The sequence below is a fragment of the Amia ocellicauda genome, chromosome 17 (genome assembly GCF_036373705.1).
Source record: "Amia ocellicauda isolate fAmiCal2 chromosome 17, fAmiCal2.hap1, whole genome shotgun sequence".
NCBI lineage: Eukaryota > Metazoa > Chordata > Actinopteri > Amiiformes > Amiidae > Amia > Amia ocellicauda.
Window position 1 is genome coordinate 12,475,001 of NC_089866.1, and position 24,735 is coordinate 12,499,735.

Here is a 24,735-nt window from a genome sequence, read left to right on the forward strand (position 1 = left end):
TTTTATTTCCTATACATTTCTGTTAGGGAACATTTGTGAACATTAATTGTTGTTTTCATTATTTTCCCCCAAATTACATGTGCAATTTGTAATCGAACATTTTCAAAAAGTGTAAAAAGATAGTAAAGGTGGTTGAAGTTGGCTTTGGGGGGCATCACCAAACAACCTTGAGTGCCGCATTTGGCCCCCAGGCCGCACTTTGGTAACCATCTGGACAGACTATTTTAACAGAAGTCAAGGCTGAGAGCCTGGCAGTTGAGTCAGTTAATTTCATAACTGTATAACACCTCTTTATGGTGAAAACCATGTCAAAGCGTAGGCAAGGCTAAATATTAAGACCTGTGGCAGCTGGATTACTTAATGTCATTGACTTTGTATGTGTGTGTGTGCGTTTTATGGGCTCTCCCATCTTAGCTGAAGGAACCGGTAATTACAAGCAGCATCGCCGGACCCCCTCCTCCTCCAGCACCATGACCTACTCCCCCCGCGATGAGGACGACAGTATGGTAAGCGCACCCCCCTCGCCACCCACCCCTTGTCACTGCCCCACACCCCTTGTCACTGCCCCACACTTACTCAGTTTTGTTTTTCATTGCACCTGATCTTTTAAAGATCTTTTAAAGATTTTAAGAATGATTGTTTTTAAAAGAAGATTTTAAATAATGAATCTTAATTGTTTTTAAAGATTTAGTTGTTTTTAAATCACACTGTTTAGGGTTTTTGGTAGAGTTTTGTTATATTTTTTTGTCAAATACATTGACCGTTTTGGGTTTAATTTAAAATGCATTAGACTTTTTTGTTTGTTTTTTATTTTTACTTTTTAATTGTTTTTTTAATTTGTTTAATGCATTTTCTGTTATTTTCAATGTATTTGACTCTTTTGTTGGTGTGCAATTTTTTTGCTTTTATCACGTTTTGTTTATTTGATTTGAGCACGTTTATTTTAAAGTTTATTGTTTTAGTTTTGTTAAAAATCACAAAGATTTTAAAAATTTTAAGTGATTTTAAGGATTAATATGTCAATGTTTTTAATCACAAGTATTAAAAATTGAATTGTTTTTATTTGATGAAAAGAAAATACTTAAACCAATAAACAGTATTTCATTGCACCTGAACTCTTGATTGCTTATATAATTGCTTAATTGGACGTGTTGCCCTTTAACGAGATCTTAATTTTATTAGTTTTGAAAGAGGCCCATCAAACCAGTTGCACATTTGCCCTCAAGAAGCAGAGTAGTCCACCCCTGCTGTAGTCAGACAGCGTCTGCATGCTGGTCAGCTCTCATGGATGAACTATATCATATTCTCCTGTTAATACGAAAACCCTGGATCCAGCAGGCATCCTAGTGTAGAGGGCTAAGACAATTTCCATCTGGGCTCGCTCTCTGTCCTGCCGTGATTTGCTCTGATTATAAGTGTCTTGCGAAATGTACACTTCGAATTCGAATTTCAGGTAAGTGTTATCTCCAAGTCCTGTAATTTGTGGTACAGCTTTTTCACAGAGCTGCGAAAGTCTGCTGGCACACGGCAAGGGACAGCAAAGCCATGCAGCCTCCTGGACTACGGTTTTGTCCTGGGCCCGGCTACTATAGGTCAAACTGGAAAAAAACTCTGGCCTCCTTCCATTCTGACACAATTCTCACTCCAGTAATGACACAGTTGTGTTAACATTAACACTTAGCGCCGTGTTTTTTTTTTAAATTATTTTTCCACTTTCACAATCTGCATCTGCACAACCTCACTCACTCTCTCCCGAGTCTGTTGTCTTTGTGTGTGTTTCCGTCGTCCATTCTCTGTTTTGCTGATGAATCACAATGCCGTGGCAGCATTTCCTCAAATATCGCCAAGACCTGGCTGGGCTGCTGCGGTGAGTGCAACATTGGCTGTTGCACAGTCTCGCTCACTGCTGTTCCTTGTCCCTTGCCCTGACACCCCCCTCTTTCAAGAACAGGAAACCATGCTGCAGCACTCTCTTCTAATTGAATAGCAGGAAGTGTCCCCCCCCCCCCCCTCGCCGGTCTGCGCAGTGAAGTTGGCACTGGGAATGCATAGTGCTGGAACAACAAGTGGCTCTGCGCTTGTGCAAAGACCCATCTGAGCAGCGCCGACACACAGCGAGGACAGGAGAACCTTCAAGATCTTTTTATTCAGAATTTAATCGGAGGCCAGACGGTGCTGTGGGGAGACCGGGGAGAGAGATTCATTTTGATTTGATTGTGAAAGCTCCAGTAAGTGTAGTTCTACCCCCGTTTCCTCCTCCGCGGCAGAGTTTGGATTATCAGGCTGGTGCAGGAGCCAGCTCTTGCTTTGTGCAGCGATGTCCAACATTTCACATAAATGGAGGAGCCGGGGAAGGCAGATTGATATTCGAATGTCTCTCACTTTGAGTGGGCTGTTTAAATGAACTGGAAGAATTCTCCATTTTTTTTTTTTCCTCATTTTTATTGTGCAGCTTTTCCTGAGGATGCATCATGAAAGCTTGTTCTTTCTTGTTTCTCTGCGTTTATGTATTTATTTACTTTTTAAATGCATACTTGCAGATCTGATCCTGTTGAGTGTATTTTAATATGCAGGTTCAAAGTGAATTCCTGTGAAATTGTGCAGTGGGGCTGAAAATGGCTGTCGGGTGCTATCCTGGTAACTCCGAGTATTTGCAATGTAGTGCAAGCGTTGAGTTTTTGCATGCTCTGATTTGAGAAGTGAATCGGCACTGATACAAGAAATGGGCTTTTTAGTTCTTACCAAACCTATTTGAGCTGAATTTATTTTCAAAAGGAAACGGAACGATAACGGTGGGCCGCTGTGAGCATTTCTGATTTTAATTGTACACAGTGGTGCCTTCCTTAGCTTCCATATTGTCAAAAGAATTGTGTTCCTGCAAGTAAAAAAATCTGTGTGAAGGCCATCAGAGAGAAGTCTTTTTTTTTTTTTTTTTTTTTGTGATCATTTACCAGATCCGCTCTTCTAGTCTCAGCAGTTGCTTTACAACAGTAGTGCAATATGGAGGAAATGACTTGTGGGAACTGATTGAGTAAGAGAGAAGCTTGTAACACTTCTCCAGTGGTAGTGTTGTTCAAGCTGTGGGATTTTGGCCCCGTCCTCTCAGTGAGAATGCAGTGTAGTTTATAAATGAGGATTTTCCTCACTCCTGGTGAGTGTCGGGAATGCTGCTGTGCTCAGGATGGTGTGGCGGAGGAATGCATAGTCTGTAGGGCTCTGTGCTGACCATGCCCCACAGGCCTGGGAGAGTTGTATTTTGTCATTACTGACAGTGGCCTGGTTGGCTGCTTCTGCAAGCCCAAGACACAATGTACTGGAACCAATTAAAATCTATGCCGTGCATTTAGTCTTTGGTAGTACATTTAAAAAAAAAAATCAGTTTGATAGATTTATATATAGATTATTTATTTGAAAATTCTCCTTCTCACTGTCATGCAAAGTGGGCGGTCTGTGCGGATTGCTTGAGCTGCACGTCTAACAGGAAATTCCCCAGGTGACTGCACAAGGTGTTTTATAATAGGCTGCCTTATGACTCCCTCTTGTTCTCTTTCTCGTTTAATCTGGCCCTCTCTCTCTCTCTCTCTCTCTCTCTCTCCCCCAGCCGCCCATCAGCACACCACGCCGCTCGGACTCGGCGATCTCTGTGCGCTCACTGCACTCCGAGTCCAACATGTCCCTGCGCTCCACCTTCTCCCTGCACGAGGAGGAGGAGGACACGGTGAGTCCAGTCCCGTCCACTGCAGTAATTGAGTGTCAGGCGCAATATTAATGCATTATTTCAACCAACCTGCAATCTTTAGCATGATGGTTGTAACCAAACTATAATGTTATTCTTTGTTACTTTTGTTTTGTTTTGTTTTTTGTTTGGCACAGTATGCGTTTAATTCTGGTTTCTTCCGTGAAAGACTTGAACAGTGACCAAATATGCTCTAATAAGACGCACACGGTGTGGTAACACAGCATTCCTCATTAAAGGAGGGCACATTTCTGAGGCAACTTGTTCAGCATTATCTATACTATCTTTAGAAGGAGGCCGTTGTCCATTCAGGCACAGAAAGGCTTACACTCTTACAGGGAAATGATCACAGGGAGTAGAGAGAAAAAGATCCAACAATAATGTGGTCTCTACCAGTCACTTGATAAATCACTTAGATATGTATGTATCTATACGTAGTGTAATTACGTTTCCAACTCATAGCTTAGTAAAGGCTAAAACCTACAGACACAAAGAAACATGGCATCTCTTCCTGTCTAACTGCCCATGTTGCAGCTTGTTCTTATGACTGCAAATATATATAAGGCAAAAAAAAAGCTTGAGTCTGGGAGCTGTAAACTCCAGTTTTCCCGCCAGGCTGCTGTTTGTGTATTATTATTCCCACCCTGAAGGGGGCACTGCTCATTGTTGTTCTCATGCCCCCTTCGTGTCCCAGGAGCCCCAGGTGTTTGCGGAGCAGCCCTCTGTGAAGCTGTGCTGCCAGCTGTGCTGCAGTGTGTTCAAAGACCCTGTGATCACCACCTGTGGGGTGAGTCTGCACACTGAGCTTCTGCACACTGAAGTGCTGCACATTTTTGCTGCACATTTTTGCTATTTTGAAGACCATCCCCTATCCGTCTGTTTGACAGCTTCCCCTCTCTCTCTCTCTCTCTCTCTCTCTCTCTCTCTCTCTCTCTCTCTCCTCTCTCTCTCTTTCTCTCCCCTTGACATCCCTTCTCACTGTGGGTTTGTTTGAACTCCCCCCTGTATCTTTCTCACAGACTGATTCTTTGACAACCACTCTCTGCTTGTGTTTAGTCGTGCCCTAAGAAATGAGTTTCCTTACTTTTCTTAGAAAGTTTAGATTAGTTTATTTCTAATGTGAGATTGTTCCTAATTTAAAATCTAAGACATTTGCGATTGCCATTAAAATAAATAAAATAATAAGCTGTCTAATATGGTGACTGGAACTGTAATCATGCAATAATAGTGATGACATTTCATAGGGCTCTCCTGTTACTTTGTTTGTATATTATAACCCCAGTTACTCTGTGTTTGTCTCTTTGTCTCTTTCTGTCTGCATCACTGTCTCTATACATATGATAAATCTTTCATGTTAAAAGACTTTAAAACAGAGGAAGTTATTTTTGAACACTTAGTTTAGGTCAGACAGAGTTCCTATGTGTTAAACTTTCCGCTGGGTGAGATTACTCCATTCTTGTTTCTGGTTATTTAAAACATTGCACCATTTCAGTGTTCCTGTTGTTGTTGTTGTTGTTCAGCTGTGTTTGTGCAGCAGAGAAACCATAGGATTGATTCCAGTTGAAAGAGGCGGATGTGGTTTTATTCTGTGTTCAATAGTTATATCAAAGTCCTTCCCCTAGAACACAAATGCCTGCAATAAAGTCTTTGCAAAAAGAACCGTCGTGATCATGTAAAAAGTCAGGTGTGAGAATGAAAGTAAAACCGGACAGATTTTTGAGCAGCAGGAAGGAAACTGGCGGTGCATAGTTCTGAGCAGTGCACTGTCCCAGGCGAGCGCTCTGTGCAGATACAGACATTCGGTACTGATAACCCTCAGCTCATGCCCTCTCTGCTCTCTTTCCCTCTTTCCTCCCAGCATACCTTCTGCCGACGATGCGCCTTGACCTCAGGTAGGGTGTGTCAACCATAACAACGCAAACTCTGATAGTGTTGTTATTAGCTTTGCAGGAGAGGAAATGGAGAAGTCAGGGTTCCTCATTTTCTGCCATTAAAAAAATTAAAATATATTTGCAGCTAAGCAGGGAGTGAGAGTAAAAACCAAGTACTCTGCATTTTCTCTCCTGATCAGGGTATTATTATTATTATTAAAAGTGTTGTTACTTATACATTATTAGATGCCTTTATCCAAGGTATTCCAGAGCATGGGAACCCTTGAAGTAAAGTAAATAAGTGTAGAATTTGAAATTATGTCCCTGAAACTAGATTGCTTTTAAGAAGTGCACTTTTGTCTTTTGGGGGCTTTTTGCCGTTTCCTCCTGTCTCTTGCAGGGCGTGCTAAATTTGTTGCACTTCTATTCGGAATATAAATATTATTATGTAACTGTGTATGATTTCTTAAATAAGTGATTTTGATTGCACTATAAAATGTATTCTTATAAAACGACAGGAGTTGTATAGATGATGGATATGGCCCTGCTAGCCTGTGTGCCTCTGACCCGTGTGTGTGTTGTGGTGTGCTCCCCTTCAGAGAAGTGCCCTGTGGACAATGCCAAGCTGACCGTGGTGGTGAATAACATTGCCGTGGCGGAGCAGATCGGCGAGCTCTTCATCCACTGCAAATACGGCTGCCGGCCCGCTGCGTCCGGAAAACCCAGTGCCTTCGAGGTGGACCCCCTGGGCTGCCCCTTCACCATCAAACTCAGCGTCAGGAAGTGAGCCCCTCGCCTCTGCCGCTGCTCCGCGCTACACACACACCCCCACCCCGACCTCACATGGAAGGAAACTGTTTCTGTCTGGTCGAAAGCTGTTACGGCTTGAACAGGCTGGAAACGGATCAGCTTATTATCTGATTAAGGCTGTTTGAGTCTGGCAAACATGGGGATTTGGGTCTGAGTCGTATTCGGAGCTCTGTGACGTCAGTTTTAGGTGGCACCGCTGAATTTCAGGCCTCTTGGTTTAAACATTAATTTCATGCTGAAGGGGATAGCAATGACCCTGTGAGGTTTGCTACTGTATTATTCTGACAATTTTTAATGCTAGCTTATGGAAATCTAGCGTTTCAGGCAAGAAAAGAGATTTGATGGATTTGTGAGGAGTCTAAGTGCTTTATTCTCCTCCCTCCTTTTCCTCAGAGATCACGAGGGGAGCTGTGACTACCGCCCAGTCCGCTGCCCCAACAACCCCAGCTGCCCCCCCCTGCTCACCATGAACCTGGAAGCCCACCTGAAGGAATGCGAACACATCAAGTGCCCCCACTCCAAATATGGGTAAGCACTGACCCCCCCCCTCCCCCCAAGCACTGGCTATTGAAAGTGGTTGTGGAAGTAATTCACACAATGCTGGGCTGTCGTTGAACTTTGCCAAGATATTAAATGGTTCCCAGGAGTAGGAGAGCGAAGTGTTGCGTGTCCATGTTGAGTGAATCCTCTCCCCTTGCACTTCTCCCCTCCAGTTGCACTTTCATTGGGAACCAGGACACATACGAAACTCACCTGGAGGTGTGCAAGTTCGAGGGGCTGAAGGAGTTCCTGCAGCAGACGGACGACCGCTTCCACGAGATGCAGGTGGCACTGGCCCAGAAGGACCAGGACATTGCCTTCCTCCGCTCCATGCTGGGCAAGCTCTCTGAGAAACTGGACCAGATGGAGAAAAACATGGATCTCAAGTTCGGTGAGAGAGTGCACCTGATCGGAATGACGTTTCGCCCCCTGTCTTGTCTCATCTCGACTGCATGCAAACGGGCTTAAGTCTGTAGAGTAAAGCCTGCATCTCGGATTGAGGTCTTTGGCTTGCGCTGGCATCCATTGGCTGGGATTTGTTTTAACTGATGCAATGAGAGACGTGTGTTAGCTATCTAGCCAGGGGGTTAGTTCTCATCAGTAGTTGCTGATGGCCCTTCCTGACTCGGCCTGCACTGACGCTGTTTTTGTCCCACAGACGTTCTGGACGAGAATCAGAGCAAGCTGAGCGAGGACCTGATGGAGTTTCGCCGAGACGCCTCCATGCTCAACGTAAGTGTGTTTGGATCTCTGTTGCCCAGCAGCTTGGAAATGCTGGGAGTCAATGAAGAATGTGCCACTGTGTACTCCACTGTTTTTTATTTACATGGCAGTTTATAAGAATATAAGGTATACAGAAAATATCATTGGTGGACTTGCTGCAATTGCCGTTATTTTCCTGCCAAGGTTTATATCTGTGTTGGTTCCCTTCACAGCTACAATTTTTCAAAGCTGCAGATGATGGCCCAGCTTTTTTTAATGGATTTTAACATGCTTCTCTCTCTCTCATTCGTGTTGCAGGATGAGCTGTCGCACATCAATGCTAGGCTGAACATGGGCATCCTTGGCTGTAAGTATCTATCATTCCCAGGGATTGTCGCCTTGGGCAGCTCCATACTTCACTAATCTGCACCTGCACTCGTTCATTTTGAATAATGCCACCCCGGTTCTGACTGCCCTGTGCCTCGCCCTCGTGTGTTCCAGCATATGACCCCCAGCAGATATTCAAGTGCAAGGGCACGTTTGTGGGCCACCAGGGGCCGGTGTGGTGCCTGTGCGTCTACTCCACTGGAGACCTGCTCTTCAGCGGCTCGTCTGACAAGACCATCAAGGTAACAGGGTGGCCTGAGGTCCACGTCCCCTGCCCCCGCTTCCCTCTGTCTACCTGCCTGCCTGGTCCTCTCTCCTTCTACACTCCTGTTTGTATTTCTTACTCTGTGGCAGGCCATCTGCTACTCTGTTCCCTCTTCTCTCACCATCCCTGTCCTTAATTGTCTCTCTGCTGTAAGCTCCCTTCTGTTTCTCTCTGTCATCTGAACTCTTTTCACCCCGGCCTCTCTTGTTCCATCTCTCTCTCCAGGTCTGGGACACCTGCACTACATATAAGTGCCAGAAGACCCTGGAAGGGCACGACGGCATTGTATTGGCGCTGTGCATTCAGGGGTAAGCCGGCAGACGGTCCGTGTCTTTGGGAGATGAGCCACTCTACACGAATGGGCTCTCAGCCATTTTATTTGCTGTACAGGCACTGGTAGAGACGACTGCAAAAGAACACATAAAAATAGACAAGAAAATCACCTATCGTCGGGGACTTCCTGCACCAATCTTTATTATAGCCTTTCCTTGTGGTGTAATGCACAAGATAATTTGATACTGTGCAACAGTCATGTTTCCACCTTGTTTATTTTAATATAATCTGGACTCCTGAACGGAGGGTCTTTAGTTCAGTCCCAGTTGTGGGGGCACTGCTGTTGTACCCTTGAGCAAGGGATTGTACCTAGATTGCTCCAGTAAAGTCACCCTGGATGATAATCTATATCTGTGGTTCTCAACCCTGATCTTGGCTTTTGTTCCAACTGAGCTGTCAATTACTTAATTGAACAAATAATTTGCTTAATATGACTTTTTAAATTTGTTTAGCTTCAAAATTATGTAGAATTCAGGTGCTTTTTATAGATTTATATTTCACTTCTGTAAAATCTCCAACTTAATTACAATTATGAATAAGCTATAGACAAATTTTGAAGTTCAATTAAGAGATGCAGAGCTCAGTTGGAACACACAGATTGGCGTTTTTCAGTTCTTTGCATTTGGATTGGTTTTTCTTTTCCCCCCCAGAAACAAGCTGTACAGTGGTTCGGCGGACTGCACTATCATTGTAAGTATTCTCCACCGCTCTCTCAGACTGGGCACCAATTAGTCGCCTACACTTCTCAGTAGTGATGAAGCAGCTCTGTACAAATGTGCTTTTCTGATGTGTGTTTTTTTTTTTTTAATGTGTTTGTTGTGTATGTGCGCACAGGTGTGGGATATCCAGACACTACAAAAGGTGAACACTATCCGGGCTCACGACAACCCCGTGTGCACTCTGGTGTCCTCGCACAATATGCTCTTCAGCGGCTCCCTCAAAGCTATAAAGGTCAGGACTGCTCTCTGTGTTTGTGTGCTTGTCTGTGTATCACTGGTGATTACCTTTGTTTGTCCCACTTGTTAAGACTCCTTAAGACATCTAGAGATTGGCAATCTGCCTATGTCAATTTTATTTATTTATTTTGCTGATCAAATAGTGCATGCATGGTTTAACATTGAACTGCATCCTGGATCAATTGGCAAGGTCCAGCAACATATCCTGCATCTGTGAAGCAGACAGCGTTGTTTAGATGGTCAGGCCTCCCCCGTTCTCCCAGTGTGTCAATTGATATCCGTGGAAGAGTATTTGGCATTTCAGTAGGGGAATGATTTCACTGGTGCGCTGGGGACCGAGCCCCAGCGCCGCTTGGGTGTAAGGGGTGTTTGGACAGTGCACTCTCAGCCACAATGAGTGGGAGCTGTGCAAATGGGAGAGGGGAGGGGGTGGGTCTGTGTGCAAATTACTGCCAGGGACTTTCCTCCTATCTCATTTCCTCTTTCTTTTATCTCAAAATAATTACTTCATACATGATCGTCAATCTGCTAAAAATACACTCCTCTCTTTATTTCTTAGAAGCAGAATTTACACCACATAGTTAATGATTGCCTCAGTAACCAATGTTCAGCCTGTTTCCAAAATCAGTCCTTTAACATGCAGTTGTAGTGCGGTCAGAGACAAAGTGTCTGAGTCTGTATAGAGCAGCAGGAGGCATGTCAGTGAGTGTACTGCGATTGTTCAGTGTGTCAGCCTGAGCAGGACTGCAATGTGCCTGTCAGTGTTGTTACAGTGCAGTTAATGACTCGAGTGTGTCAGTGAGAGGAGTGCTGTCAGGGGCTGTGTGGTTTATCGCTCACTGCTGTAATGGGGGGTTTGTGTGTCATTGCAGGTATGGGACATCGTGGGCACCGAACTGAAGCTGAAGAAGGAGCTGACGGGGCTCAACCATTGGGTCCGAGCACTGGTCGCCTCCCAGAACCACCTGTACAGTGGTTCCTACCAGACAATCAAGGTCAGAGTTCACTGGGGGGCGTCTTGTTGTTTTTGGTGTTGAATTACTGATCTGAGAGTCTCCTCAGGCTTCCCTCACAGCTCCAATCTCATGGACTTCCTCCACAGAAGCCTTCATACCTAGCTGCTCTCGTCCCATAAACCCATCCCTTCCACACTCAGCCCAGACTGGGGTGACTTGGCAGAAGTGTAATGGTTTCCTCTGACTGATGCAGATCTCGTACCAGATTACACCTACACTCCTCTGCATGGCTCCAGTGAAATCCACCACTCCCAACTCCCAGTGCTACTGTCGGCTGGAATACATAAAAAGATTCCTTTCCTCTATTTAACAAGTGCAAGAGGCTCTTTGTTGGGATACAGTCATGACTCGAGACCCATCAAACAGTGTGGATTTGCAGACAGGACTGGGGAAGGGGGGGGTGGATGGAAAGTAATTTCAGCTGGTTTAATTGAGGCTCCAGAGACGCTAGTCAGAAGCCAAACTGAAGTTGCGTAGTACATGTCTTTCATCTGCCTTCAGCTGCTACAGAGAGAGCAAGCTGCAAGCGGAGCAGGGTCAGTTTCAAAGCATTGCATCATGTCCTTGTTATTGCTTTTCTGTTTTTTACCAAAGCGGCAGCTGTATCAATGGCCACCCCCCCTTCCATCTAACACACACACACACACTCACACACGTCAGCAGGCTGGTAGGTGGGTGGATCGAAGCCACTGATTGGGGGCTCAGAGCTCCAGATGTATCAAACATTCCAGTGTTGTCATGGAGATCATTTTGATAGCTTCCAGATGTGGAGCTGCTGAGTTAGTCCTCAGCTGATAAGCCGGACAGGCCTCTCTCCTGCTTTACCCTTTAGGACCATTTTAAGTCCTACATTAATTCTGTTAAAAAAAAAAAAAAAAAAGTGCAGTTGATTTTTATTTTTTAATTCGTAGTAGTACTCCATAGTAGTAATTTAATCCATGTGTTTTGGAAAAAGCTCCTACATTGCTTGGACATTATAAAATATTCTGCCCTGTAATGACAAATTAAAATAATTCCTAGCTCTATACTAGAAGATTCCAATTTCAATATAGGTAGCTTCATTACTGATACCTGGCTGGTCTTGAGTCGTGTAGAAATGCACAGAATAGAACCGTGCTGACAGTTGTTGACCAGGCCTGTCTACCCCCTCTCTCTCTCTCTCTCTCTCCTTTTTTCCTTTCATTGCCCTCTCTCCCTCCCTGTCCCATCTCTGCCCTCCCTCTCACTCAGATCTGGGATATCCGTTCCCTGGAGTGTGTCCACGTGTTGCAGACCTCAGGGGGCAGTGTCTACTCCATCGCAGTCACCAACCACCACATCGTCTGTGGTACCTACGAGAACCTCATCCACGTAAGCCTGATCCATAGTCTTGCTCATACGTATTGATTTAAATACATGTTTGATTGATCTTCATGCAGCCACTACTGTTGGGAGGAGAGTAATGAAGCTTGCAAATAATGCATTCAAGGGAAATTTAAAGCAAGATCATTATTATTATAAGATCTGATGAACATGTTCCTGGAGTCCCTGAGGCCTTAGGCGAGGCCTCGCTAACCTTTCTGTCTGTGTGGGGGGGCAGGTGTGGGACATCGAGTCGAAGGAGCAGGTGCGCACGCTGACGGGCCATGTGGGCACTGTGTACGCCTTGGCTGTGATCTCCACGCCAGACCAGACCAAAGTGTTCAGCGCCTCGTACGACCGCTCGCTCAGGGTAAGAGTGGGGGAGCCGGGCCCAGGCCCTGTCTGCTGAAGAAATGGGCAATGCTAGAGAATTAATGAGGAAAGAGGCAAGCCCAGTTTTATAGGTGCAAAAGGAGAGCGGAGGGCTAGATGGGGGGTTGGGATAGTGGAGCAGGGGCCACAGAGTGTTCTGTTGATTTATCAGATACAAATTCACACTCAATGCTCAGTGTCTTACTGTTGGAGCTGCATTCCAGTGCGTGGGTGACGGATGTGTCGATACATTGTGTCTTTAAGCAGTTTGCAGTGAGCTGACTGCGTGTGTGTGTGTTGCCCTGCTCTGAGCATGTACTCCTCTGCCCATAGGTGTGGAGTATGGACAACATGATCTGCACTCAGACCCTGCTGCGGCACCAGGGCAGCGTCACAGCGCTGGCCGTCTCCCGAGGCCGCCTCTTCTCCGGAGCCGTCGACAGCACCGTCAAGGTGGGCACGGCACTGCGTTACTATACCTTACTGATGCCTTACTGAGCTTGATTTGCGTTTATGCAGCTAAAACGCAGTAGCCATATTAAATGCATATATTTAGTAAAAATCAAGAACAGGTATGCGCAGTGTATTCAGGAACCCAGAGTAATTCAAATGAAATCGTTCAAACTGACCAGCCCTATAGTGTTAAAAGATAAAGGCGAATCACGCAAGAGATCACATCACGAGAGCTACAGAACAGTATCTCCCCACAAACTGCAGGGTTACTGCTGCATCAGTTTGTTGTAGCGATTAGAATTTAGTTTGATTATAATGATTTTTTTTTTTTTTTTAAATTTTAAATATTAATTTATATTATTTTTACCATTGCCGTTCAGTGTTGTTATACAGTAATATCAATGCCTAGTATTTATTAAAGTATTACTGTGTGGCACAACCACTTAAAGACTGTTACACATATTAATAAGTGCCCGATTAATCTACCGATTAATCAACTAATGCCCGAAATATACATATTTTAATTCACTGACAGCCCTATTCATAGTATGGTATTGATTAAATATTTCCAATGGCAAGTTGTGTTTTGTGTTAACAAAACTAAACTGAAAAGTCATTTTCAAATTGTGTACCATTGCATTTCATCCAGGGTTAAATTTAACATTTATCTCTCTCTCTCTCAGGTGTGGACTTGCTAAGGGATGAGCATTGCAGGCCACAGTCTTTAAACGCCGGGTGACGGGACGATTCTTAAACACAGTCCTGATCTTTTCTGGACTGTGTTGATGATGATGATAAAGACCATAAAGCCAAGCAGGAAAGATTGCCTCCATTTATTTTATTTTTTTAAAATACCAGTTTACTTTGCTTGGTGGAACCTTGTCAATTTTAGTGCCACAAAGACGGTTGAGAATGAACATTTGTTTTGTTTTTTATTATTCTTTGTATTTGGTGGTTTACTCAGACTGTGGAGAGACCACCCAGCCCCCCACCCCCCGGGCCTGTCCCGGCGTTCACAGGGTTTGTGAGGAAGTGCCTGGGAACTGTGAGTCTGAGCCAGGCTGTTCTCACGGAGAACCCAAAGTACCCAGTCCAGCAGTGACGGGTGTCACTATTGTCTGTAGGCTCTGCTGCTCTGAAGGCCCAGATTCTGTAACCCTCTGTCCTCCCGCGGACGTGGATCCCTCAGTCTCACGCCTTACTGGACTCTGGAGTGGCGCTGGGAGGGACCGTTCCAGCACTTAAACACCTGCCTTACCTGATCACGTGTTTGAGCGACACCAACTCCCTTCCCCCGGCCTCCCAAGGGACCCCTCGCTCTCCACCCCCCCACCTCGCAGGGGAAGCACAAGGGCGCTCCCTACCCATCCGCCAGGCTGAGAGCGAGCTGATGTCTCCTTACTGACCCAGGATCGCTCTGCTCCTGCTTTCTGTTCGCACTTTAGAGAGGAAGCTGTGCAGGAACCGCTCTGTGTCCCTCTTGCAGACTGAGGATACTCTCTAATGTACAAGAGCTGCAATCAGATGTTGTTCCCACGTCTCTGCAACAGTTCTCTGCTTCTGCCAGAGCAGCTGTCCTAAGGCTTCCTGCCCATCTCTCCAACCTCGCCGCATTTCGAGGGGTTCGCTGGGCAGTTGGGACAGGATCTTGGCCCCCCGCGATGCTCGTTTTGCAGTGTCTGTTGTTTCCTCTGTGCAGAAGAGCAGCTGCCGCCTGAACTTTCATTCTGTTTCCGGTCAGAAGTACCTGTTTTTATGCTATAGTCAAAGAAGCTGCTTGACCTCTCGCCAGTTGAGACCATGGACTAAAATGAAATGGATTAAAACCAAGTCTGAATCATGAAGAGGTAAAAAAAGAAAAAAATGGGGGAGGGGGGGGGGGATAAATTTGCCTACTGTGCAGCGCAAAAAATAAAAAAGTGTCATGTGACCATTTCACATTTATCTGTAAACTGATCAAAACGGCTGCTTTACCAACAAAAAAAGAAGACAAAACCTTGCCGATGCATTTTTAAAGTCAAAGTGCTGCTGTCTATTTTAGATAGGCCTTTTTTTTAAATAAACAAGTGTACAATAACGACGTAAACTCCTAGACGATGTTTTTAAACTTCCGTGTACGTTCTGTGCAGTGTTGCCTTGCGAAAGCTGCCATCGGTTTTCCTTGTTTGAAGCGGAGATGCAGATTCACTGCATAAACCCCCCTTCAGTGTGGAGTCTGTCACCGGCGGCTGACCCGCTTCGCCACTGAACTCTCGTCAGCCGGCGGGGAGACATTCCTGGAAGGGAACAACCTTAATTGTGAGTGGGGATCAAAGGGACCTCGACAGGAAGGAGCACTGTGGGAAGGAAAGGCTGAGTGTTCAGTAATCCAGGAAAACGAAACAGAGTTGTTTTGCAAGGGAACGTTGTGTGTGTTTTTTTTGTTTTTTTTTGCAGTGCCAACATTATGTGATCGCAGGTTTCATTTGCGGCTTTTAACCCAGCTCTGCTGAAGGGAGGAAATGAAAAGGTACGACTTATTTTTTTTGTCGGTCAGAATGGTATTTTCCACACAGATTATGTACATGTTCACTTATCTACATCATGTTAAACTTGATTTGACCATTAAAACCTATACACTTTGTTAGCAGTGTTTGTGGCTTTATTTGTCTCCAGAACCTGTTTATTTTGAGTCTTGAAATCCCTTGGTGTCCTTCTTCAGTCTGGGAACATGTGATCCTATCTGTTATTATATGTATGTATGTTTCTATATATGAATATGTGCGCGTAAAGCTTTAATTAACCTGTAAAGGAACGGATCTGATTTTGAAATCTTTAGCAGGACAATCTCAATCTCTGTAATCATTATTACAAATTAATTATTGCACAATTGTAATTCACCCCAGGGCAAATACATTCTCTGTTGTTATTATAACTGGGGTATTTGTTCAGAAGTGCTTTAATCTGAATCAGGATGGCCTCTGACAGGATGAGCATTTTCCTCGTATAAACCCTTTGCCCTGCACTGTGTATCTTTCTTTAAAACACTCCAATCCTGGACAGTCTTCTGGTGATCATGACAAGTAAGCAAGCTGTATGTATTGGAGCCCTTTTAAGGTAGCTGTGTCTGCACTAAGAAATCTAAAGCATCAAAAAGGAGCTGGTCTGGCCATATCCCAGTACCTGACCGTTTGTTGTAAATACTTTATGCTGCCAGATGGTGGCACTGCAGGGGCACAGTGCCAGTGCCAGACCGTATGCACTTACCTGCAGATGGGGCAGTTGACCAAAAGCTGCTTCTGCTCTACACATCCATGTTTACAGGAGTTACACTCTTGATTAGTCACAAATGACCGCTCTCTCACCGTGTGTCAGAACACCATGGTCTTCTCCCTTCCGCAGAGGTGTGGGAGTGTGGTCAATTCCTGAAATCAATACATAAGGTATTGATATTGTGGTTTATTCTTAAATTAACTAATTTAGTTAGGGAAATAAGTGAAACACAGTGGTTGTGCCTCAGTTCTGGAGAAGTATAATCAACGAGAAAACGGAGGGAAGCAAGAGAAATAAGAAACCCGAGGCCTTTGTATTTGTATATAACATTTATTTAGAGCAGATGGCTGTTGATGCAGTCACTGCAAGCACAGCACTGTCCCGATGCCAGTCACAGCAGGGATCATACAAGGCAAACGTCAACTCAACACACAATAAACAGCCTGGCGCTTACGCGGTTCTCGGAAAATGTCTGTCTTTTTGTTTTTTGTTTTCTTTTGTTTTTCAACATCTTTTTGTGTGTGTGTGTACAGAATAAAAATAAAACAGATTTGTTTTTCTTTACAATACATAAACCTTGCTCTATAATAAGATCATTTATTTTATTGTATTTTTTTTTTACTTTGCAAGATTGTAATTTTTTTATATTTTCCTTTCCAAAAACAAACAAAAAAACATGAAAAGGGGGAAATAAAGTAAAGAAGGAAAAAAAAGCTTTCTTACATCACCATAAAAAAACAAAAACATCCAGCTAGTTTTCTACACAAGGAACCTAAAACAAGGAACTGTGATGGTAGGGGCCAGGGATGCATAGCTGTCACACAATGGACATCGATTGAACACAGTCTTGAGAAGGGAATTGGACCGGCACACTGCTCTGGAAAGGGGAAAATAGTCTCCAGGTTTCCATAATGGAGTACAAGTTCATACCACACTATTAGACTTGAACGTTCAATAGAATAACAGGAGAGACGTTCATTTTGCAATCACAGACACAGGCATTCATCAAAACTCAGGCAATAATAGACCAGACTTTTTTTTTTTTTATACACGTTTTATACATTATTTCTACATGAGTGCATTCTCCAGAACACACTAATAAATGAAAAAAAAACGCCCTCCTAAACAAACTAAAATATAAGGAACCAAAAAGAAAAATCTGAAAAAACTTAAAAGGCACATATTAAAAAAATCTGTATTGTTGCATAAAATACCAATAAAAAGGTCTTGTATGTATTTGAAAAATGACAGTCATTACTAAACCTACATCTGCAGAAAACAAACACATTACATATAATAAAAACAGAAAATTGCAATCCATTTAGTTCTGTTCTGCAATTCATTTTCAAATAAATTAATGCTTTTTTGGATGATACATAGCATTATATATATATATATATATATATATATATATATATATATATATATATATATTTATAATAAATTAGTCACTTTAAATATTCTCTTTGCTCGATGTAAAAATAAGTGAAGGGCACGGAGTTGAATTGATCTGTGCATTGTGAAGACCGCTGTTAGGAACTCTACAAGATATGCCTTTCATTTAAAAATAAAAATCTGCAAGGTAAATGTAGCGACTTTTAATGATTCACCCTGGAATGGGAAAGTCTTAGAAGTTGTTTTTATCCTCTCAGGCCACTGAGGACCCATGTCTTTGTTTAAGCCTGACTGGATCATTAGGAGAGCAGGAGGTTCTATTGCACTGCAGCCACACGAGCCCCCCAGACCAGGGGGACGGAGGCAGACCCTCAGCACACGGTCCTGGCAGGGCACTGGGAAGAACGGGGGGCAGCAAGGTTTCCTCTGAATGGGGGGGGCAGGATGGCGGACCAGAATGCCAAGTGCTGTGCTGTGATATCTGATTGTAAGTGTCTATGGATCGTTTGTATTTCCTGTTTATGTTTCTATGTTTTCTTTGACGTGACGTGGATAATGACACGCGCAGTGAAAAGCGGTGATGAAGAATCACAGAGACAGTAACAGATTGCTCATGCGACATACCATTTGTGCCAGGGGTCAAAATAATAAGGCGGGGAAGTGAAAGGAGCTGAGGATGAGAGCAGGGGGTGCATGTGGGAGTGGTTGTGTCATGTAGCCTGTACCTTGCGTGTGAGGAGAGCACAGGGATCCTTCATCACATCACTCAGGGCCCTCTCCACACCCTCCTGTTAGCCCCAACGGCAACAATTACAGTGTGATCTGCCAGTTAGTCATAATTACACTGACAAAACCATCTACTCCCCCAAAACATTGAAACCCCAATACTTAATTTTTGCACTTCAGACCCATACTGTTCTCAGAAGAGCAATCCAAGTGCAGTTTCCCAGAGATGAGAAAATGAAAGCAGGAATGAAACATCTCTGGAGAACTGTCTGGTCTCTTCGGTAGATAAAGGGGTTGTGAGGATTTAAGACTTTCTGCCTGGAAGCACTGCATGGTCACCACCAGAGGGCAGGCTTTCTAAAAACATGACATGATATGGTAAAACTACCAACACACTCACACACAGACACAAAAACAAGTCTTGGCCGGAACCACCAGATTCACTGGCTCAAGGGACTTCTTTGGAATAAGAACTCACTGTCTTCATTTAACATCACGGAAAGCACTGAGAAAAACACAAGAAGCTGGAATTGCACATTTGCCAAGACCACAAAACACGATGGGTGCTGCGGACGTCATCCAGTTGCTCAAAAACACTAAAACATAGCATCGTTTAACCAGCTTTTAATCCCAAAGTTAATTCAATCACTCTTAGCACCACAGTATGCAGGCCATGGAGCCGTTACTTCACCAGGATGCACTGACAGAAATGAGTGGCCGCTTCAAAGGAACATCTCATTTGGGTGAAAACCTTAGTGACGTGCATTTTCTAAAACTATAGGAATTTAAAAACTTAATTTATAGGTATCTCAAATAATCATGATTACGCTATTAGCCTTTAGCAGGTGCAAAGCATATCACACATCTCAGCTGTTAAAAGAGTTGGACATTTCAATGATTTCAGATAAATAAGAGTACTGGGCAAATTATTTTCACTGCAATTCATAGTTTTGGAGGCTCTAACTTACGCTGTTTTATTCTCAATTCTCAATATCAAAGCACAGTATAAGCTAACTAAAGCCTACAGCCAGTTCACTTGCGTCAATCAAAAGGCTGTTTTGCCACAACAAAACATACAAATCTCAAACACCTGCATAAACTTTTCAGGTTTAATTTATTAATCACATGACAAACAACTGTATTTTGGTTTGTCAAGCCAAAAGCGAACCCTCACTCCCCTGCACCCTGCCACACGTTACTGGTTGGCCAGAGCTGCATGGAAAGCATTAAGACAGTATGTACTTGTTAGACCTATTCTGAGGCCATGCAGGTTACAACATAGAAGTGCAGCTGTCCAGATTTTATTTTTATTGTACGTATGCATTCAGCTTTCAAAACTATAAGCACGCTGTTTAAATTCATGTCCTGAACCATTACAAAAGCATCTGCCTTTTTCATCCTCCTGTCAACTTCCCAACCCTTGTTCTTGCTCGAAAATGTGAACATTGGTTTTGCACCTGCAGGAATCAATGAAACCCCTGTAAGTTAAGGCACAAATGCTGTACGTGCTTAGAAAATGCAAGGAACAACATCCGTCTCCAAAAAACCTCGGGGCAAAGGGGACGTTCATTTGAAGGCGGGACAGTTCAGAGGCTTCAGTGAGAAAGGCAAATACAGGAATATCAGAAGACTGCATAAACTCTCTATAAACCTACTGGGCCAAATTATACATTTAAAGATTTGGCCATTTAAAAAAAAAATGTTCTTCAGATTCGCCATTTACATGATAATTATGGACACTGAGCAGCAAAGTGGTAATTATCTTGCTGTTTTTATTAGTGGGGCTTTTTATTCTGTTCTCGTAACTAATTAAGGTTTATGAGGGTGGACGTGAGCGTTCTTAGCAGATTGTACACAAGGTTTTGAGATTTGCAAGTTTCACTGAGAGAGAACATTAAATTGAATGGACCCTATTAATCTCTCACTGTAGAAGATGTTAGCATAAATATCGCAGCGGCTCTCAGATTGGTCGACAGCTTTGTAAATAGCGGTGGCATATGATTTTTTTAACATGTGAGTAATTAATGTTAGCCCTCATCCAGACAAGAAGTGTCTCAAGGTCACTGTGGTCAGCATCTCCCATCCAAATACTTTTGTTAAGATGGTTAATATACTATAATGCCTGGAGTGGACCAATGGACCCCCATACTGCCCCGCCCCCCGCTCAGATGTAGGTGGGAGGATGAGTGAAGAAAGCAAAAGTGCAGGTACATAGCCATGGTGTCAATGTGGTTTCTTCAAAACCTGCACCTGTGAATGGCATTTCATCCCGAGAGAAATAAAAATATGAAGTGATTGGAGAGTATTTAATCCTTTTCTTGAATTGGTCATTTTAACAGTTGTCATTTGGTGCATCACACACTCACTCTCAAACACACCTTATTTGTGCCTTTGAAGTAAAAAAAAAGAACCTACCCTTAAATATTTCATACAATTGTTCAGATACCACAATAATAATAATATTAATAATAATCATATTTCCAGCCTTCAAGCACCAGCATTGTTAGCAGGAGCAGACCCAGCAAAGACAGCACCATCTGCTCACAAAATCCCCACACAGGGAGAGGCTCTGCACCCGAGAGTCTTGCACACGCACACGTACACGCTCTCACACAGACACAGACACGGCACTTGCAGGCGTCTGACACAGAAGGCAAATCGAGATCGGATTGAAAACACAACAGTGCACACTGTGACTACCGGCAGAACCAGGCGTTTGTGGTGTCATGCGGGATTAACAGAACGATCGGAATAGTAAATGAAGTACATAATCTCCCTTTTGTGCCATATTCGAAGCTAAATAGAAAATAAAAAATAAAAATAAAAAAGGTGGTAGAGAATAGATCTGTCTTAAACTGGGCACTGAGTCCAGCTGCAGTGAAAGCCCCTGTGCCCCCTCCCTCCTATCCACCCCTGTGCCACAGATGTATGTGTTAACACTGTGGAATGCTGGGTATTCAGAGTCCCAAAAGGAAATGGAAAGGACAGTTCTCTGTGCTTGCATTGGGCTGCCATAGCCAGCTAGCGGTCCAGTAGAGTAAACCCATTACATACACTGAGGTGTGTGAGAGGGCGAATGGGAGAGCGGTGCCACCATGCTATGGCAGAACTAATCAATTTTGCTATTTAATTTCTAAATGCGCTCGATTGTCATAGACCAGGAGTGAGTGATTCCCGTCCTCAAAGGCCAGGGTCCTGCAGGTCATAAAGGTTACCATTCAATGGGCATCTGATTCAGACCTGGAAGAGATTTGACTTCTTACCCAAAGAATTACATCTCTAGAAGTGTTAAGCACCAGGTTTGGGGTCACTTCCACTTCCCTTTTCCAAACAAATCCAATTCTCCTTTTCAGAGCCCTTCTAAATTCCAATTCATTTTTTTTTTCTCTTGGCATAACAGACATAATTGGAACGGAATTGAACCAGGAATTACAAACAGAACTGGAATGGATAAACTGTAATTGACCCCAACACTGTTAAAAACTGAGGGAGAATTAAAGCAGAAACCCCTTTGGCCCTGGAGGACTGGAATTGTTACCTGTGTTGTAGGCCCTGTATTGGAGGACGGGTGTGTAAAGTTTTGGGTTTGCATGCAGGCGATAGTGTGTCGGCTGCGCCTGGAGACGGGGTTACAGTAGTGCTGACAGCATTGCCATCTTTGATTCCCCTTTAAATCAGAGCGCTGTGTGCTTGTGTGCTTCTCCTGCAGCATTATAAACTGTGGTTGCGTTGGCCCCAAGGCCAGGAAATACAGGGACAAAGTACAGACGGAAGACTTGCCCTTGACTTGTCAGCGCCCAAGGGTTGGCGGGTCAAGGGCCAAGGGTCAGACATACTGTACTGGTCCCACACTGTTGTTGACAACTTTGGAAGCCCACGTCAAGCTCACAGAGCTGTCTGCCGCTCAAACAGGAAGGAAAGGCGAACAGGATGTTCAAAACAACAACAACGACGACAGTAACAACAACACAGACAAACTTAAAAGTGTCCAACAGAAATTCTCCCACAGTTTACACTATCCTTCCCCTTCCGTGCTCTTTGTCTTAGTTTGGTGATAGTCAGTCATCCCGATTTCATCACTCTCTATATACTTGTACCATTTGCCCCCTCCCAAGAAAGAATAAAAAAAAATGAAACTAAATATATATATTTATATATATATATATATATATATCACTGTACTCACTATTTATTCTCTATAGGAGTTTCTTATTTTATGATTGTAAGATATACTCTTCTTGCCTCATGCTTACAATTTATACATACCATATGTTATTATTGTATTATGTTTTAATGTATGCATTTATTTTACAACAGGTTTAATATTCCAATGTCATATAGAAAAAAAAGCCAACAGATTGTAACATTTGTCAAAAACAAAGCCTGCCCATCCTCTCTGTCTGTCTGTCTGTCTGTCTCTGCCTCTGTGCCTCAAACTCAAACTATTTTTGTTTAGTGCCATCCTGAGGTAATTCATTTGGGGTTCTGAATAACTGGAGAATTGTGCAAACTGTACAGGGGGAGGGGGGCTTGTAATTCTAGCTAAAGGAAGGAGAGCGCGGAGAAATGAGCAGGAAGGAGAGAGGGAGAGGAGGAGAAAGGAGAGTCAGAGAAGGGGACAGGAGGGAAAGGAGGTAGAAGAGACAGGAGAGGCGAGGGAGTCGGGGAGGAGAGCAGGAATGAGATGAAGAGAGGAGGAGGTGAGATGGGGAGAGGAGAGGAGAGGGCAGGGGAATGGATTTGGAGGCAGGGAGGGGTTCTGCCGGTAGTCCTTGTGCCCTTGTGCCCACACGGAGCCCTGAGGTTGTGCCGCAGCGGCGCTGACTGTGCTCTTCACTCCAGCATGGCATCCAGCTGGTCGGCCAGGTCGTCGAACATGCTGCCGATGTCGTCCAGGATGCTCACTGTGCTCTTGTCCTCGGCCACTGAACTGCAGGGCCACAGAGAGAGAGAGAGAGAGAGAGAGAGAGAGAGAGAGAGAGAGAGAGAGAGAGAGAGAGAGAGAGAGAGAGAGAGAGAGAGAGAGAGAGAGAGAGAGAGAGAGAGAGAGAGAGAGAGAGAGAGAGAGAGAGAGAGAGAGGTCAGGACACTTAACAAATCAAAAACAGGGTGGTAAAACACTTAATCTGTTCAGACACCATACTCTGCTCTCAGATTGGTGTCACTCACTCTTTGTGCCCGTCCTCTTGTTTGATCTTCTCCTCCACGGCCTGCAGAGCTGCGGCCAGGGAGGCGCTGGTCTCCTCCAGCTTCTGCTGCACGGCCTCGGGCCCCGCGCTGTCGGTTGAAGCACCCGAGAGGGAGGAGCGCGGGGGTTTGACCGGGGGCGGCGTGGGGCCGGGGGAGGGCGGCGGCGGCGGCGTGGGCTGCGGGTGGGGATGTGCGTGGGGGGTCGGTGGGCTCAGGGGCTTGGCGGGGCTGGAGCACAGCGAGGGCGGGGTGCTGGAGGCCTTGCTTCCGGGCTGCTTGGCCGGGGAGGGGGTGGGCGTGGGTCCGGCGCTGATGGACTGCAGGACGCTTTGCACCTTGGGAGGTTTGGGGGCGGTAGGCGGCGGGGCGGGTTTCGGGGACACGGGCGGCGGCACCCTCTTCACCTCTGCAGGAAGGGGAGAAAGAGAGAGTGAGAGAGAGAGAGAGTTGAGAGTGTTGAGGATGGCATGGCGGTAGCACTGGAATGTTTTGGGAGCTCTGATATACAGTATGTCCACCCCTGAGTTAAGTGAGACAGATGTGTACCTGGGCTGCCTGGTCCTGGGATGGGCGCTCTCTTGGAGGTGGGGGTAGGGGGCCCCTGCTTCTTCACTGTGCCCTGCTGGGACAGGATGGGCTTGGGAGACACGGGTGGCTTGACAGGTTTGCGGGGTTCCCCGTTGCCGCCCTGCAACCCGAAATCGGCGCTGTCCCTGCGGAAGCCTGGCTCGCCGTTGCCCTGGGGCCCGGCCTGCTCCATGCCGCTCATCTCAGACACAGGCCGCCGCTTGATGGTGCCGGTGCCGTTCTGGTAGGGGGCGAAGGCCTGGCTCTCTTGCAGCTCCCGCTCGGTGGGCTCCTTGTCTCTGCTCTTGGGGCGCCGCTTGACCGTACTGGACTCGGTGAGGTGGAACTTGACGCCATCGGGGTGGTGCCGGGGCTTGACCCTCCTCTTCAACGTGGCCGTGGCGTCCATCCGGGAGAGCTCCTCCTGCTGCAGGATGTAGATGCCCTCTGGCAAGCCATCCCCGCCCTCACCCCTGCCCTGCCTGGGCCGCTGTTTGATGGTGAGGGTTCCATCTTCGGCGAAGGGGAGATTCTCAGCCGAGCTGTTACTGGACCCGGGTGGTGGCTCCGGAGCCACCCTGTCCTTGGGTGATTCAGGCTCCCTGGACAGCCTTTCCCTCCGCGCGGCTGCCACCAGCCCAGTCACTGGGCCACTGATTGTCCTGCGCCGGTTCACCACCTCGCCGTCCAGCCCGATGGCGTCACGGTGCTTCCCCGAGCCGAGGGCGGCCACACGGGCATGATCTGGGCTGACCTGGAGAGAGAGAGAGAGAGAGAGAAACAGAAAGATAAAGAGATGCTGGATCACACACGCAGACTCGAG

The 24,735-nt window shown here is 45.2% G+C and overlaps 2 protein-coding genes across 7 annotated transcripts in view; one reads left to right on the forward strand and one right to left on the reverse strand.

Moving 5' to 3' along the window:
- The window catches only part of traf7 (TNF receptor-associated factor 7), a 22,307-nt gene extending 6,902 nt beyond the window's left edge, over positions 1 to 15,405 (forward strand). For 3 of the 6 annotated variants that reach the window (XM_066690271.1, XM_066690274.1, XM_066690272.1), the window contains 18 exons: positions 399 to 506; positions 3,602 to 3,718; positions 4,431 to 4,523; positions 5,595 to 5,628; positions 6,207 to 6,390; positions 6,811 to 6,945; positions 7,131 to 7,348; positions 7,616 to 7,689; positions 7,978 to 8,026; positions 8,161 to 8,288; positions 8,537 to 8,619; positions 9,295 to 9,334; positions 9,479 to 9,595; positions 10,473 to 10,595; positions 11,847 to 11,966; positions 12,196 to 12,327; positions 12,663 to 12,782; positions 13,466 to 15,405. In XM_066690271.1, coding sequence (XP_066546368.1) covers positions 399 to 506; positions 3,602 to 3,718; positions 4,431 to 4,523; positions 5,595 to 5,628; positions 6,207 to 6,390; positions 6,811 to 6,945; positions 7,131 to 7,348; positions 7,616 to 7,689; positions 7,978 to 8,026; positions 8,161 to 8,288; positions 8,537 to 8,619; positions 9,295 to 9,334; positions 9,479 to 9,595; positions 10,473 to 10,595; positions 11,847 to 11,966; positions 12,196 to 12,327; positions 12,663 to 12,782; positions 13,466 to 13,480 — 1,890 coding nt within the window. In that variant the 3' untranslated portion in view covers positions 13,481 to 15,405. Of the gene's footprint in view, positions 1 to 398; positions 507 to 3,350; positions 3,494 to 3,601; positions 3,719 to 4,430; positions 4,524 to 5,594; positions 5,629 to 6,206; positions 6,391 to 6,810; positions 6,946 to 7,130; positions 7,349 to 7,615; positions 7,690 to 7,977; positions 8,027 to 8,160; positions 8,289 to 8,536; positions 8,620 to 9,294; positions 9,335 to 9,478; positions 9,596 to 10,472; positions 10,596 to 11,846; positions 11,967 to 12,195; positions 12,328 to 12,662; positions 12,783 to 13,465 lie in introns of those variants that run through there. The other 3 variants (XM_066690273.1, XM_066690275.1, XM_066690276.1) reach the window with 2 other exon arrangements.
- A 939-nt stretch (positions 15,406 to 16,344) lies between these two features.
- The window catches only part of caskin1 (CASK interacting protein 1), a 155,604-nt gene continuing 147,213 nt past the window's right edge, over positions 16,345 to 24,735 (reverse strand). Inside the window, exons 19-21 of the mRNA XM_066689405.1 lie at positions 23,892 to 24,666; positions 23,325 to 23,751; positions 16,345 to 23,085 (exon numbers count right to left, since the gene is read on the reverse strand). Coding sequence (XP_066545502.1) covers positions 22,989 to 23,085; positions 23,325 to 23,751; positions 23,892 to 24,666 — 1,299 coding nt within the window. The 3' untranslated portion in view covers positions 16,345 to 22,988. The remainder of the gene's footprint in view (positions 23,086 to 23,324; positions 23,752 to 23,891; positions 24,667 to 24,735) is intronic.